The 15,718-nt window shown below is 47.7% G+C and overlaps 5 protein-coding genes across 5 annotated transcripts; 3 read left to right on the top strand and 2 right to left on the bottom strand.

The window, feature by feature from the left end:
* Nucleotides 1-453: 453 nt before the first annotated feature.
* N7508_006822 (C2H2-type zinc finger protein) lies at nucleotides 454-1,254 on the bottom strand (the record flags this gene model as incomplete). The annotated part of the gene is made up of 1 exon (XM_058464888.1): nucleotides 454-1,254. The coding sequence occupies one exon, from the start codon at nucleotides 1,252-1,254 to the stop codon at nucleotides 454-456; it is 801 nt and encodes a 266-aa protein (XP_058318741.1).
* Nucleotides 1,255-8,593: 7,339 nt separating this feature from the next.
* N7508_006821 (fungal specific transcription factor domain-containing protein) lies at nucleotides 8,594-9,872 on the top strand (the record flags this gene model as incomplete). Its single annotated transcript, XM_058464887.1, has 3 exons — nucleotides 8,594-8,992; nucleotides 9,075-9,575; nucleotides 9,627-9,872. The coding sequence occupies 3 exons, from the start codon at nucleotides 8,594-8,596 to the stop codon at nucleotides 9,870-9,872; spliced, it is 1,146 nt and encodes a 381-aa protein (XP_058318740.1).
* A 737-nt stretch (nucleotides 9,873-10,609) lies between these two features.
* Nucleotides 10,610-11,541, top strand: N7508_006820 (opsin family protein; the record flags this gene model as incomplete). The annotated part of the gene is made up of 2 exons (XM_058464886.1): nucleotides 10,610-10,735; nucleotides 10,813-11,541. The coding sequence occupies 2 exons, from the start codon at nucleotides 10,610-10,612 to the stop codon at nucleotides 11,539-11,541; spliced, it is 855 nt and encodes a 284-aa protein (XP_058318739.1).
* Nucleotides 11,542-11,835: 294 nt separating this feature from the next.
* Nucleotides 11,836-13,285, top strand: N7508_006819 (agmatinase; the record flags this gene model as incomplete). The annotated part of the gene is made up of 7 exons (XM_058464885.1): nucleotides 11,836-11,926; nucleotides 11,975-12,060; nucleotides 12,110-12,277; nucleotides 12,336-12,568; nucleotides 12,624-12,765; nucleotides 12,825-12,972; nucleotides 13,029-13,285. 7 exons carry the CDS (start codon nucleotides 11,836-11,838, stop codon nucleotides 13,283-13,285), a joined length of 1,125 nt encoding a protein of 374 aa, XP_058318738.1.
* Nucleotides 13,286-13,366: 81 nt separating this feature from the next.
* N7508_006818 (Zn(II)2Cys6 transcription factor) lies at nucleotides 13,367-15,359 on the bottom strand (the record flags this gene model as incomplete). Its single annotated transcript, XM_058464884.1, has 3 exons — nucleotides 13,367-14,197; nucleotides 14,251-15,223; nucleotides 15,271-15,359. 3 exons carry the CDS (start codon nucleotides 15,357-15,359, stop codon nucleotides 13,367-13,369), a joined length of 1,893 nt encoding a protein of 630 aa, XP_058318737.1.
* Between the last annotated feature and the right edge of the window lie 359 nt (nucleotides 15,360-15,718).

The following is a 15,718-nucleotide window of genomic DNA, read 5'->3' as shown; positions in this document are numbered from 1 at the left end:
TGGAACATATAGCCTAGGGAGGCAAATTTCAACACATCACACATAACAGGAATCAGAACATGGTACAGGAGGGATATAAAACAGATAGACAATGTGCCAAAAAAAAAAAAAAAAAAAAAGAAAAGAAAAGAAAACAATAACAACAACATAAAAATGGTAAATGGTAAAAGAAACACAAAAATAGAAAGATAGAAGAAACATAGAATTCAAAACATGTGTTGTAACCCGAGACGTTTCGTCGGATATTTTGAAACGTCCGGTGGTGGGTCATGCAGATGATCGCTGATGCTGAAAATGCATGTTCGAGAGCCCTGAAACAAAAATCACTACCAAGTGTAGTGATACAGGAAGTTCCCTATACACTGCACTGCAGTCAGGTATAAGGAACCGTGTGGAAAAATGGTCGTATAGTAGGTATAATGAGGAGTGGAATGTCGGAAGTATAGATATAGCCTATGAAGGCGCATGCGAAGAGGGGCCAGGAGAAGGCCTCGTGACAGCTTCCATAGATTGACTGAGATTTTGCTGGTGTGAGGCCGAACCATATGTAGAATCAGGACGAGGCATAGTCCAGCGAGCATCATTCTCAGGTTCAGAGGTAGAGCGCATTTCATCCGAGTGCGTGCGATGGGTGCGAATGTGCTGCTTCATATTGTCTTTTCGGGTAAAGGCCTTGTTACAGATCGGGCAGTGGACGCTCTTTTCGCCGGTATGCTTCTTGCCATGGCGGGCAGCATGGCCGGAGGTGGTGAAAGTTGCAGCGCAGCCGTGGCTGGCGGCGTAGGGGCATGGATACTTGTTCTTTCGGCCTGTGCCTCGACCCGCTCCGGGTTGGGAAGAAGTCGTTTCTGAAACGCTGGAGCGCGTTTCGGGCGGCGTCCGGGGAGCAGCTGGTCCGCGGGCTGGGAAGCGGTACGGTTCCCGTCGCGGATCCTGCCGGGCATACGGGTGGTAAGCTGAGGGTTGACTGGTGATGTAGTCGTAGGCAGAGCCGTCAGATGAGCCTGGCGAGACAGGCTGGACAGCTTCGGTCACCGGGGCTAAAGGGTGCCTGGTGCTTCGTGGTGAGGCTGCTGGTGATTCGGATGCCGCATGGGGACGGGCGTGCTGGTCGCTGACGGGCGGAGGTCGCTGCTCTGGATAGTATGATGGCGAGGTCTGAGTCCGACTGAGTCGGGGTGCGGAGCGGACCGCAAAAGATGGGTTATCATCATTGTTGAGGATGGACACAATACTTGTCCGGCAGCTGGACATCTCCTCTGGGCCCAGATATGCGGTCACCGGGGCTGGAAAGCTATACTAAAGGGCACAATGGGTTAGTTTGAATGTTTGGCAACCGGCTCCGCCGGGCTCTGGATACTCGACAGAACCCGAGAGATCACAGATCTGAGACAGAGAAGAGGGAGAAGAGAAAGGATATCTCCCTTTCCCAACAGCAAACGCACCAGTGGCTCTCGAAAGATGTTTGTCCTCTCCGTCGTGTAACACGTCGACAACATTAGACTCTAAACCGGCACTCGCCTGCAGACCTAAACAGAAGCCCGATGACACGAAATAGTCCTGATTTCCGAGTTGCGAATGGCGAAGTATAGGTGGTTGATAGAGTAGTCGGAGCGATCTGGCAAATGGCCGATCTCGAATTTTCCGGTGAAAGTCTCTTTGCTCTTCTTATAATTTTGCAATTGGTGTGGGGAACACAATCCTCAACAGCAGTTGCGAACTGGGCTGGGGATGTTGCAGAAGATGTCCGGTTGTCAAACGTAGAAAGCAATAGGGAAGCTGAAGGCGCACTGCGCCTATAGAAGAGAAATGTCGGAGATGTAAGGAGGGGAAGGTGAAAAAGTAGGGTTTAAGGGAAGAGAAGAATTACAGGAATGAGAAATAAGAAATAAGAAATGGTTATCAGAACTAATTATACTAGAAGCGAAAGAAGCCAAGCTCCAGGGTCTGGCGAGGCTCCATAGTGGAGAAAACACATATTATAGGCAGACATATAATACGGGACCCCTAGGGAAATCCACCCTGTGCAGACCCGTTTTGTTACTCCGTTTGTTCCGGCCCGCGACCCTGGCGGAGTCGATCTTTTTTTCTTTTTTTTTAAGTTGTTCCGGAACTGAGCGTTAACTCCGACTTCAACTAGGGCTTCGGTTGGTGGAAGCGAAACAAAAGGTCCACCATCGGCAGAACTACGGGCTCATTATCTCGGGACGGACAAGCTTTTAGCCCCATCTGTTTTGAACACACTGTACAGTACAAGGGGTAGAATAGAATAGAATAAATTCACACAATAAAATAAGAAATAGCACAAAGTAACTAAATACTTTAAATCTACGTAAGTGATGATGTTAGTCTCCAAGTTGGGAATTCACCTCCGGCTCGGACATTCCAGGGCGGGGACGTAACGTATTGTCACCAATTTAGCTGTAATTAGTGCCCTATGGCGATCTCGCCCTACAACTCGGTGAAGAGCCTGTCTTTTCTTTCTCTCTGGAAAGGGTACTCTCAGCCGAGTAGGTTGAAATTTTCACTAACCTGCGGACCTGAATCATATACATGACTTCTGTGCACCGCTGCATCTTGGGCACAGAACATGACATATGACATCTACATAACCTAATCTCCAAGATCGTCAGTCAACGTTATAGCAAGACATTGGCTCGTGCTACACTTCGTACTCGTACGCGTCCAGCGCCCGCCCCGCCCCGAAAATCATTCGCACGGGGACTCTCCGCTGAGCGTACGTAAGTTGGCGACGTTAGTATAGTACGACTATAGAGGGAAGGGATTCGTAAACAGGGCTAGTTAAGTAGTGAGATTGTGCTAGTCAAATTGGGAACTAGATCCAAATCCCAATGGGCACTGGGTGTAATCTATTAGGAGATTAAAACCATTGCTTTTCGTATGTGTGTATTGGGCGTATTTGAATGATTCATGGAGATCAGGCCAAGCTTCAAACCTCCGATCTGGAACACGCCCGAGAAAGAAGTGGTTCGTGGCAGAACGCGGACCGTTTTGGGGCTTCCTGAGCCGATGATTAGTCTACGCTCGATCTTAGACGGGGCATACGTATGCAGCCTACGTATATCCGTAGTTTGGTGCTTTCTAGTCCTTCTCCAGCAAATACACTTCCGTACTTGAGTAAGCTAGTGTTTTAGCGCTCGAATCAGCCCTTCTCTTTCGACCTCCCAGCTTACGCCACAAGCTTGACTCGTCAGGGCCCTGTACCCGGCTTACGTTCCTGCAAGGACCCTTGACCCTTTTTGTGCTATTTTTCCTTTTTCCTTTTTTTTTTCCCTTCTGTATTGCTTGCCCTCTCGAGACGCAGGGACTCGTGGCCACCTCCCCCCTCCGCTTACTAGGACGGGACTAGCTGGGCGTCAGCTACTTGTATAGCTTCGCCCTAATCACCGTTCCCGCTTAGCGTCATGGAGACCCTAATTTACTACTGCACCCGCCACTTTCTTGCCCACGCGGCCTTTTTACCTGCGTGGCTTGAACCCGGATTTTTTGGCGCATCCATCTCGGCGATTTATTTGCAAATTGTGTTTTTTCGGTTTCTTAATCAAATATAGCAATCCAATAGTTTCGGCCCTACCGTCCAAGTCTGGAGTACAATTCCATATCTTGACAGGTCCACCTATTACAAGGAATAACACGCTAGCACAATCATACTGCATATGTTATTTCCGGATCATCCGATAACAAGGAAGAAAAGACTTTGATCCCCACCCAGTCCCCGCACACCACCATCTCTCAGTAAACACACAGCCACAACCCCAGCCGACAAACTGCTGCCTGATTTCCAGAAATCGACGCTGTCAATGCTCACACATTTCGGCACTTATGCAAGCTCATAGAGACGATCCGGCAGATATCCTTCCGACAATTTATTCATCTCGTGGGGCCCTCGCTTCGCCCAATACGAGAATCCAGATCTTAGGCCCCATCCATCCCACTAAGACCCCTGTGGCTAATGTCTGACTTTCGCACTATTGATCTATTTTAAAACCGAGAATTTTGCTCTTTTTAACCAGCGTAGATATGATAACTAACAGTAAAGTCTGTAATTGTAAGAAAAATGCCCATCCCAAAACGCCGAGAAACTAAAAAAATAAACCTTGGAACGGGGTGCGGTGACTAAGCGGCCAAAGTGACGCCGAGCTGAGTCATCCCACGTGGATCGGTCCCTGAACGCCGTTCTTTCGTATAAATCAGCGAGTTCCATGGATAGCCGATCCCGGTCTTAGATATGCGTTGGAGCTCCATGATCAGTCTAAGCATCTCTACTTTACCCTCGAGGTTTCCCACACGGACCCGAGAACAAAGTAATGACGAATCCTCGCAAATAGCCACACGTCAAGCAGAAGCCAACAAGCAAACAGTGCATACTCCAGCCCTGTTTTTCCAGCACGTAATAAAGCCACACATCAAACCTCGGACCCAGAAAAAAAATAAACCAAAACCCCAGTTATCAAAGTTTCCCGTCTGCAGTTATACTCAAGTTAGTTCGTTATCGCTTCCATAGTGGAGCGGAGTTATTTACTGTATTTTATCTTTCCCTTTTTCTCTCTTTTTCTTGTTTATTTTTTATTATCTTGCAATCCTTTCCGGGTCTTTTTGCACACAATCAGTCACTAGTAAATCTTAAAAAAACGTTCCTGACCCGACTCTCTCTCTCGCTCCCCCACCGAACTATCGACTATTGACTATCGATACCAGGGAAGTCTTTCTACCTATAGGAATGTATCAGGCCACGCGCGGATATACGCATGGTCCCCATTCTTTTTGTGCTTGTCTTGGAGGGGCCTTTTTGACCTACTCGATTCGGTAAAGGGTGCCTCGGGAAGCGAGTGACCTATTAAAAGTGGCGAAGGATCCCGGGGAATGGAGCGGAGTGGAGGGGTATTTCGTACCCTTTCATGTAGGGCACAATGTAGGGATAGGGCTTGGGTTATTTTGATCCTGTGGCTGTGATGACTGAGGCGTGGAGGAGGACGTACTTGCGCACGTAGCTGTAACCTTAGACTCAGCCGTCTGCGGGTAGATTTAGATTTAGGGCAGATGAGGTATCAATGGATCTCCCGTTAGTCCAGGGCTGGGGCGTGGGCTTGGGTTTGAGCTACGATCCCGCCCCTGTCATGTAGGGTGTACATGATGTGGCGGTAGCTGTGTACGCATTGAGCTGGAACGTGGTCAATACATACGTCAACTAAAATGGCATTCAATAGCCCGGCCACACGGAGATCTTACTGCACCGCTCCTACTGATCCGACCCAGTCCCCTCCAGTCACTAGAGTAGCGTACTTAGTATACGTAGACCCCCGTTTTAGCTCCCCATCCATTGACAAGAATAACCACAGATCCGTTTCAGTTTCCCCCTTCCGCTTCTTTTCAATAGATCGGTATCGATACAGGCTCGGTTCGCCAGGTTCCGGTGTAATGTCTCTGTTTTGGAGGAAACGTATGCACGCATGCACCATGCACCCTGGTGTTGCTTAGCGTCCCCGGCTTTCGAGAGGCTGCGTAAGCGGAAACGTCATGTTGGTGGGTGGGCGTGTCGATGCCCCATACTGATTGTGTGTGCTTGTTCGCTTGCCAAGAGGGTTGGGGATTGTTTTGTTCGACTGATAGGTTAGCCCCTGCATTTGGTGTGGAGAGGGGGTGCGAGTTTTGGGGTCTGAGGGGTTTCTTTGACGCGAATGCGAGGCCCTGGATGTAGGGTCGGGGTTTTGGATCGTTGTCAGGTCCTGGAGGGTGGGAAAATGGTGGGTGATTGATTATGTTGGCTTTTTGGGGTTGGAAGGCTGTGATTAGTGGAGGATCTTGAGCGAGGCAAGGCGAGCAAGTATCTTGCCATGAAGAGGGCCATCTGGGCATTCTCTGTTCTTTGATGGACTCGAGCTTGCCTAATGCCAGTCACAAACTTTTCATCCCCCGCTGTTTGATGATCAAGCATGAATCTTCTTGGCGATGACTTGGCCACAATGCCAACTAACAGACCAGGGCTGACCGTTGGCCTGGCGAGAACCGATAGCATCATCTTGCGTGCTTCACAAGTTTCTCTCATGAGAATAAAGCCCAAACTTTCTTCAGACCCTGTGATTTGGTCCTCGTAATCCGATCTCGCCACTTTCACTACTGAGCCCAGAAGCTGCCCATACAAAGGTGAGAGCGTGGACGGTGGAAGCGCCGATGATCCTGATGCAGTCCGCCAATGGATCGCCAGAGAGGTGGCAAGGAGTCACAGGAGGTTGCTTGAATACAATCATTGCAGAGGGGCTTTGATGGGCATTACCTCCAGTGCTTTCTGGGATGATGCAGTCAAGTCCTCAACAGTGAATTGGTTAGCAACCCTCTACTACTCCCTCGGTATGTCCATTTCTCCGTATCTCATCTTTGGGTCTATGACTGTGAGCGACACGCAACTGACAAAGGATATGACAGACCTTGCCTTCTATCCCCATCAACAGCTTCCCAGCAGCACCCTTTCAGACCCTGAGCCGACACGAAATCCATGAATGATCTTGTCTAACTTCCAAACTTGCTCGCTCACAAGATCTCATGCCTTTCGTCCCTTGCCTCTTAATTTGTCGTCGTTGGAAACATGTTTCTGTGCGTACCATCACGTCTCCATCGCAGCTACGTGGACCGAGAAAGGGTAAGAGCTCACTCTCTTTATGCAGCAACACGGTGCACACTGGTTTGGAAGCCGATATCCCGGAGACATTCCATACTGAACCAAACACGAGATATGCAGGAGTGGGTGGTAAGGTAGGTTAAATTGTCCAGTGGATGGCAGGGTTTCCAGCAGAAAGTATGGAGTGAGTTTCGCCCGTTCTCTGTGACGAAGACAGAGGGCAAGTATCTTACTCTGTTCTGATTATAGCTCATGGACAAATATCACGATTCTCACTTTCAATCCACTGTCCAGCAGTGTCGACCCCTTGCACTGACTGAAAGCGCCAGGCCGCCGTCTTCCGTTGATGTACAGATAGTCTCCTGTCACCTCCCCGACGCAAGGGAATCTGAGGCTTGTTCTGGCTTCCCGACATTTGATGTGAGACACATACTGAAACCTGGTTAGAGCCACTTTCTCTGGGTTGAGGAATTCTACACTTGACAGTTCAAGGCTCTGTCGTATCACGGCATTCAGGTATTCAACCCGGGATGATTTAGCCCATTGAATGGGGAGATTTCCTTGTGTGGGTACCAGTCCTGGACAGCGTTTGCAAAACCTGGGGCCAATCAATCATTCTCGGTTTTGGCATTGGTGGAAGCGGATAGACCCATGTATCTCTGTCGTTGATGAGAGCCTTCCACGGCAATACACAGATATACCGTCCACCGATTCTAGTTACTTTGGAGGGCTGGGATACGCGGTGACTGAAATATTCTGAGAGTACCCACAGATTTCATAAAAGAGGGCTGGTCCACACATCTCTTTTGGTGTAACAGACAAATTACCAGTATAAACCATCCATGGTTCCCAGGCAGATGCTGCGTTTGACTGCTCGCTTAAGACATATGTCATGGCAGTATTGACGGCAGTTTTTTCTTGCAAGGGATTTGATATAGGTAAAGGTATCTGGATGAAGATTGGGTAGTCAGTCGAACAATGCCGGCCATGGAGAGATCCAAGCTGATCACAGAAATATTAGGGAACAAGATTCAATCGTGATATGCCGTAAAGATTATCTAGAAATAAGAATAAGTAAACATTCATTGTTCAAAAATATATCTTAGAGTGGTACGACCAAAAATGCTGCGATACGTCTGAGATTAGGCAGACAAGGCGCGGTGAGATTGGCCCCTCGCGCCCTGAAATGGCCCCCAAATACCCAGATCTTCCACCACAACAACTCGAAATATAGAGTAGCGATGTCATCTTACGATCCAGAAGAAGGCTCAGTAGCTGGTGCAAGGCGACAGCGCTCTGGTCCAGCGTGTGATGAGTGCCGACGACGGAAGCTGCGCTGCGATGGGCAACAACCACAATGCGGGATTTGTCGAGAGACAGGCATTCCCTGTGAGGCCACTCATCGTGGAGCTCGAGGTCCTAAAAAAGGTCATTTGAAGGCGTTGAAAAACCGCGTGGTGCACCTAGAGGCAATGTTGGAGAGTCGTTTGCCAGATCAACAGCTTCAACGGGATCTCCAGGGGTCTCGAGACAGCCGCAACCTGATAACTCCTATTTCACTCGGTCCTTTGGTAGACTCTATGGCTCATGTCACCGGTGAATGGCCCCAGGAAAATACAGATATCTCTCAATCAGGGCGCACGGCATCGTTTGATGGAATCACCGCAGATTTGGCTTTTTCCTCTTTTGAATGGTCATTCCCGCCAGCTTCAACAGTGACAAGTACTCAGTTCCCGCCCACTGATTTCTTGCACGACGAATTGTAACCGCCACTCAAGATCCATTGCAGCTTCTTCTACGGAAGGAGGCAGAATACAAAGCTAACATCGCCGCTCCAGAGACCAACTATATTTGGATCGTGTGCATCAGTCAATACCAATCATCCACCAGCGGCGATATCTATCATGGTCCAAATCAAACTCGAAAGCGCCATCGCAGAAATGCTTACAAAACGCGATGTGGACGTTGGCCTCGCTGCTTTCCGCTCCATTCCGCGATATGGTAGAGCCACTCTACCAGAGGACCAAGCAAGCTCTCGAATCAATCAGTATCGAAGGCAAAAATGACAACGTCAACACCGAGCTTGCTCAAGCATGGGTTCTCGTTGTTATATTAGAGTCCATGCGGACTCACCATCGGCAGGCGTGGATGAGTGCCGGTCGGGCATTCCGCTTGGTGCAGGCTATGCGATATCATGAAATTGACAGACCTACTGACAAAGGTGGTCCATCCGCTCCTCAAAATGGTGACTTTATTCAAGTTGAGGAAAGGCGCCGCGTATTTTGGATGGCTTATTTCCTTGATCATGTCATTAGCATGCGCGATGACTGGCCTATCACGTTGAATGAACATGTGGTAAGGATGACAGTGCTTCGTATGAAGTGAGAAGGAGCTAGTGAGGATCTTTTACTAACGAATGCCCATTCCGTGATTTTAGATCTGCACACGGCTACCAGCTCTAGATGCTGACTTCCAAAGCGGCAACCATGAACTAGGACCCTTTTTGTCTGAAGCCATGACCCAGCCTACTCTGAAAGTGGGTTCATCCTTCAACGAGTGCCTCATCCTTGCCACGATATGTGGACGCACTCTACTTCAAATCCAACAATATCAAATCTCCAAAGCATACGGGGATACATTATTGGACTCGACTGAACAGCGACGCTGGCTGGATAATCTCCTTACAACAAGACTCCAAGCTCTGTCACAGTATTATCCATCACCTACCAAAGCATACGATCCATTGCTTCTCTTTGCCATTATTTTAGGTCAAGTTACCGTTATCTATTTCTGCAAAGCCACGATGGAGCCAATGCCGGCATCTATTAGCCCATTGCAAGGTGATACCGAATTCTCCAATTACCAAAATCGGGCATTGGAGGCATCGGAGACTGTTATCCATCTGGCCACAACGCTGTGTGAAGTACCGGTTGCCAAGGTAGGTGAAATAGGCCAGTGAGTGTGCTAAACACTAACCATCCCCTATTAGATCCACCCCTTGATGCCCATACCTCTCTTTTCCTGCGCGGAATTCCTTTACGACAATATGCATGCTAGTGAATCATTCCAACTCCGAATTCAAGAGTTGTTCTATATATTCCGTCGGCTGAAGAACGTTAATAACCATGAGAAAAGCTACCTTGATTTGTTGCCGAAGTCTTGCATTTCGAAAACCACTGAGATGTTCAATAGTGGCGTGCAGGGGAGTACTCCGGATCAGTCGATAGGATTATAGTATTTCAATATGTTTGAGTCTGGCAATATTTGAGCACCTTACCTTGGACTCACAACGTATATTTCGGGTAACTTGCATCTCCCCACTCATAGATACATCCAAAGCACCATAGCCACTGCCCCTATGGTATATTTCCCAATAATAGAAACACTATCTAATAGTCTATAGTAACTTCATTCTTTCCAAAATCCTTCAAACCCCGAAGGAAGATGTCCAGCAGACACTGTGGTTATGTCTGAAATCCGTTGACGCTCGGAGAAATAGATTCGGGAAAAAGTTTCGAGGCTCAGCCAATCCCGCCGCTGCACCACAATTAACTATTCGCCGAGCCCCTTGCAGATCATCAATCAGCTTTATTCTACTGTTGTGATCGTTGGTATTTGATTATTCATCTATATTTGTCCCTAGTTTATGGCAAAGATAAAGATTCTTTGCAAACAACTTTGTCCCGAGGAGCTCCACCTTTCGTGGCCGGCTCCAATGGGTCAGCAGATGTGCGCAACCAGTCGTCTATCAAGAGTATCCTATTGATCGGGAAAGGACATTCGGCTTCTGCAATCCCGGTGCTTGAGTCAAGGTATCTAGTGCTCAGATGGGAGCTGCGTGTTGGGCTCGTTCTTATAAGGGGCGTCCTCCTTTCATGATTCTACGTCCAAGCAATCCACCTTTTTCTTTTTTGACATCTCTAATTAGCCTGTCAAAATCAAGGGCGTCAGCTTTCTATTGAACCCGACACAATGAGTCTCATCGCTCGAGCAAACGATGTTTTCCAAGTCAACCCAGTTATAGGTGTTGACGATGCACTCTCTGTACATGGATCTGACTGGCTCTGGGCTGTGACAGCCATATATATAATTTCTTTCGTAAGTGGCCTTTTTCTAAGCCTCAAAGTTCACTCTAATTCCCCCTCAATATCCCCACTGACGCATGAAATCTCCAGATCGGACTCCTAGTCCTCTCCTTCGCAGCAAAAGAAAGCGAAAGAGTCTTCCACTACCTCTTCACCTGCGCATTAATGGTCGGCGCAATGACATACTACGCTCAAGCATCCAACCTAGGCTGGACCGCTGTCGAGCAAGTCAACAACGTCGGCACCGGAGTAATCCGCCAAATCTTCTATGCGAAATACATCAACTGGGTGGTGGCTTTCCCATCCCTAGCTCTAGCAATGGGTCTCATATCAGGCGTCTCTTGGACCACTATTGTTTGCAACATCGCCATATCCTGGATCTGGGTTATCAGTTACCTCGTCGCGGCATTTACACCTTCGAGCTACAAGTGGGGATTCTTCGCCTTTGGTACATTCTCCTGGCTAATTCTTGCTATGAGTACCATCAATGAGAGTCGTGAGGCTGCTGCTCTCTTGGAAATTCAGGGTGATTATTTGGTACTTTCAGGATGGTTGAATCTCTTGTGGTTGCTGTATCCTATTGCGTTTGGGTTGACGGATGGTGGGAACCAGATCGGGGTTACAGGTGCTTTTATTTTCTTTGGTATTCTCGATATTCTCAGTGTTCCGTTGTTGAGTTTTGCTGTTTTGTTCTTTGCCAGGAAGTGGAATTATCGCAAGTTGAGCCTTGCTTTTAGTGATGCTCGTCCCAGCCGGGATAGTGAGAGTGAGATCAAGGAAGCGCCTCGGGTATCCTCCGATGTTTCAGCTACTGCCTAACTATTTGTCGGGGGTTTGTGTGGATTCTGGTAGACTTCGTCTTTTGTGGAAGGAGTCTGCGAATGTTATCAGTGGGGTGCGCTATCTTGGCGTCAATCCCCGCATAACAATGGAAAGAGTCTGCGAGAAGTTGATTTTGATTGATCCAGTTAATTTACAAATGGAATGGTCTGATGGTATAGCTTGAGGGTTATGAGTGGTTATAAAGATCAGAGTTTTTCCTGATAACTTTTGTGTTTTTTCTTATACTTCTTCTTATACTTCACACTTCGCAGTCACAGATCAATCTGAAGAATGCGCTTAATTACTTCCACTTTATACTCTTCGCTTCTTTATGGAGCTTTTGCTCTCAATGTGGGCCCAGGATACAATCATGCTATAGAAGGTCGGTTCCGAAAACACTATGAGAGCATTTGAAACTAAACATCAACAGATCTCGACGTCGATCTTCCCTTCTCTCAACCTGTCACATTTGCGCACCTAGAATGGCAACGATGCCTCGCAGCCTCGCATGACAAGGTACTTTGAGCCAATCGCGTGGATGAAACAAATACTAATTAGGTCATAGCCTCTCGATATCGCGCTGCTAGGTTTCCCCTACGATACTTCAACCTCATATCGCCCCGGAGCCCGATTCGGTCCACGAGGCATTCGAGCAGGATCCGCCCGAGAGAAAAAAGGTCGCAGCTACAATACTGTTTATGGCGTAGATCCATACGACGAGGGTTTAGAGATCGTAAGAATGAATTCTCAATCTCGAATGCATAATTTCGGTCATACTAATTGCTACCCAGATCGACTGCGGCGATATCCCAATCACGCCTTTCGATGCTGCACATGCTTTCAAGCAAATGGAACAGGGATACAGACAGGTACTATATCATCCTACTTCTGATGGGAACTCATGGGAGCACCCTCGCATTGTCAGTTTGGGAGGTGATCACTCGATTGTTTTGCCGATTTTGCGATCATTGAAAACTGTCTACGGACCAATTTCTGTTATTCATCTAGATTCGCATCTTGATACGTGAGTTACAACTTGTCCTCTTTGATAAATAAGTTTCTGATGTTTTGTGATGTAGATGGGATCCTTATGAGGGCTATACTGGCATTGCGTCCAACCAGTCGGCGATCACTCATGGAACATTCTTCTGGCATGCCAGTCGAGAGGGTTGTATCAGCAAGGGGACTAGTGTTCATGGTGGATTGAGAACGAAACTTTTCGTAAGTCCACTTACTGTCCTTGTTTGATATTAACTGATATTAATGTTCAATACTTCCAGGGCTCTAAGGATTATGAGATTGATCAAAGTGTCGGATTCACAATCATCGAAGCGCACGAGATCGATGACATTGGCATATCTGGAATTATTGAGAAAATTCGCAATACTGTGAAAGACACACCCACTTATCTTTCCATTGATATTGATGGTGAGATTCAATTGACCCTTCGTCTATAATGGAACGGTGCTCACACACCACATCAGTTCTCGATCCGAGCATCGCCCCTGCTACCGGAACACCAGAATCAGGTGGCTGGACCACTCGTGAATTGAAAAGATTAATCAAGGGTCTCGAGGGTGTGAATCTGGTTGGTGCGGATGTTGTCGAAGTCAGTCCGCCGTATGACACCGTCGCCGAAACGACGTCCGTTGCTGCAGCAGATTTGATTGTTGATATTCTTGCATCGATGGTCAAGGTGAAGGAAGGACCCAAGATGAAGACAACAAAGGATGAGCTTTGAATAACGCCGAAGTATCCAATTATGGGCCCTAGGAGCATTGACTGATCGGGAACAGCACATACAATTCAAAATAACATATCCTCATATTGGCAAAACCATCTTCCCGGACTGTTTCAACGCATCTCTCCAACTATACACATTCGGGTCTGCATCCATAATTGCCCAAATCTCTAGTATAACTTTCCGCTGTCTTTTGTAGTTGCCCATCGAGTACCCCTGTACTCGCTCCCACCATTCCACCCAACGAACTCGATCAGTCGCTTCACATGCAGCGATGAAAGCTGGCCAAGACATGGGCGCAGCTCGCTTTTCGCCATCCATATATTCATCTTTTAGATTCTCGGCAAGGGTAAGATTCTCCCAAACCACCTTGACACATTCTTGCATGCTAGCTGAACTATAATTTTCGATTGTTCGGTAATAAAATATCACGACAGCACTGTGAAAAGCACGAGCCTGACATCGTACTATCTCGAACATCGTCCGATCCTCTGATCTGAGGAGGTAGAACGACTCTGATTCAATGTCCCACAGAGAAATTTGGTCTTTTAGTGCAATGCATGCATCTTGTAGTAGGGAAGGCACGTGCTTTCCCTGGTAGAAGGCCAGACACTCAGCGACTTGGCAGACTTTCTGTAGAAGATTTCCCAATGTTGGGGTAATACCATACATATACTCGACGCTTCTATCATTTCTATCGAAACAGCAGGTTTCGAACAGTTGGCTATCGATTGGCCAGGGTCTGGGCTCGATCTCGTGTACTGTTGTTCGAGATAATAGACTTAGAAAATTGCAAATAGTGTTGACCTGGTGATTTGAGTCTCGAGATGTCCCTGGATTTGATTTTGGGATTTGCAGTTGATGGCAACCCTTCAGATGGATTGGGAAATCGGAATCTTCGCCAGTCATTGTCTGCTCAGTTTTGTTAGAAATAATAATATGAGCTTTGGTAGAAGGTTACTCACATCAATGGTCACCAAAGACAACATCGCTGTTAGATAAACAGTGTTTTGTTGGGAGTCCCTTGGGATAGTTAGAGCGGCATGAAGCGCCTGGAGAGATTTGGTCCTGTGTTGAAGTCCGAGTGTGTGATAGTATGCGGAACCACCCTGTAGATTGCGAAGATGAAACGCAGCAGATGAAAGTAGACTATGGAAAAGCGAAATGGAAACTGCAGAGGCTGGCCCATCGTTTTGAACAAGAAATAGATCTGGGCATCCTTCGAGTGCGTATGGAAGATATGTCGTTCGCCAAGGATTCTGTGGATGAAAGATGGGCTGTAACAGGTCCGCAACATGGTTCTTGTAGTGGTACATTAGCATGGATATCTTGCGACTTTTGAAAAATGGCATCGAAATTTCAAGGTGTGGCGAAGGAAATATCGAGAAAGCATTTTGACACAGGCTTGACTTTGAACCTAATGGATTCCATTGTGGGACGTCATTTGTTTCAAGACTGGTCGAACTCAAGACAAAGCTATCGTCTTGGGGTATTGCATACTCAGGATTGGTAGAGTCGTCTTGTTCCGGGGGTTCACGATCGCGAACAGTGATGCCTTGAGGTGACCTTGGGGCAACCGGCCCATAGCAAGACTGTTCGCCCTTGGAAAAGACTGCAAATGGACCTACTCTCACCGTTCTCGCTGCAGTGAAGATAGTGTCAACCTTGGATAACATGCGGTTGATCTCATCTTCCGGGATGCTCGGTGAACAGGGCTGATCTGTAGAAGCTATGAGCTGAGCTTTCATTTCAATGGGGTTACGCTTACCTAGTCCAATCTGCCTGCGTCTGAAACCTTGAAATTTTTGTATCTTTCCAGTCACCCAGCACAGGTTAACACCATAGCCCGCACACTCCAAGCCTGACTTCTCACAAACTCCACACCCGTTCTTTTGGCGCTCGTCGCATTTGACCTTCCGGGATCTGCATGTCCAACATCTGAGTGGGTCAGTTTATTGCTCACTATCTAGTTTTACCCATCTTACCCAGTGAATGTCACCGTCTTGGGCTTTTTCTGTGGTCGCGCAGGGGATTGCCGTGCCACTTGCACCGGGCTGTTTGTAGTTGGGCTCATTATAGCACAGCCCTCCAGTCAACGTTTTGATCATACAGCACCTTATCTTGACGGTAGTCGACTACTAGATCATGGATCAGTGCTAGTCGGCGTATACGATACGATGGAGAAAAGGGGCTTAGCGCAACAGTTCAAAGTGCGAAAGTGCGGGGCTAGTTGAGACCTGGCCAAGACCAAAACGCGAAGGGAATGATCTATTCCAGACGTCCGTCGCGATAAATAGAATCAACTAATTGAGATTAATGCTGGGCTGTCTTGTCCTGCTACTACCGCATTGTTTTCAAGGGTCAAGATGAATCTCTCGCAACGACGTTCTTCTCCAGGCAACTGCAGAACCAACACTATGCCCAGGCCACCAT

This window comes from Penicillium antarcticum (genome assembly GCF_028974205.1).
Source record: "Penicillium antarcticum strain IBT 31339 chromosome Unknown utg000006l_segment0_segment0, whole genome shotgun sequence".
Taxonomy (NCBI): domain Eukaryota; kingdom Fungi; phylum Ascomycota; class Eurotiomycetes; order Eurotiales; family Aspergillaceae; genus Penicillium; species Penicillium antarcticum.
Note: the sequence above shows the minus strand (reverse complement) of the source record. Positions and strands in the feature narration are given on the sequence as shown.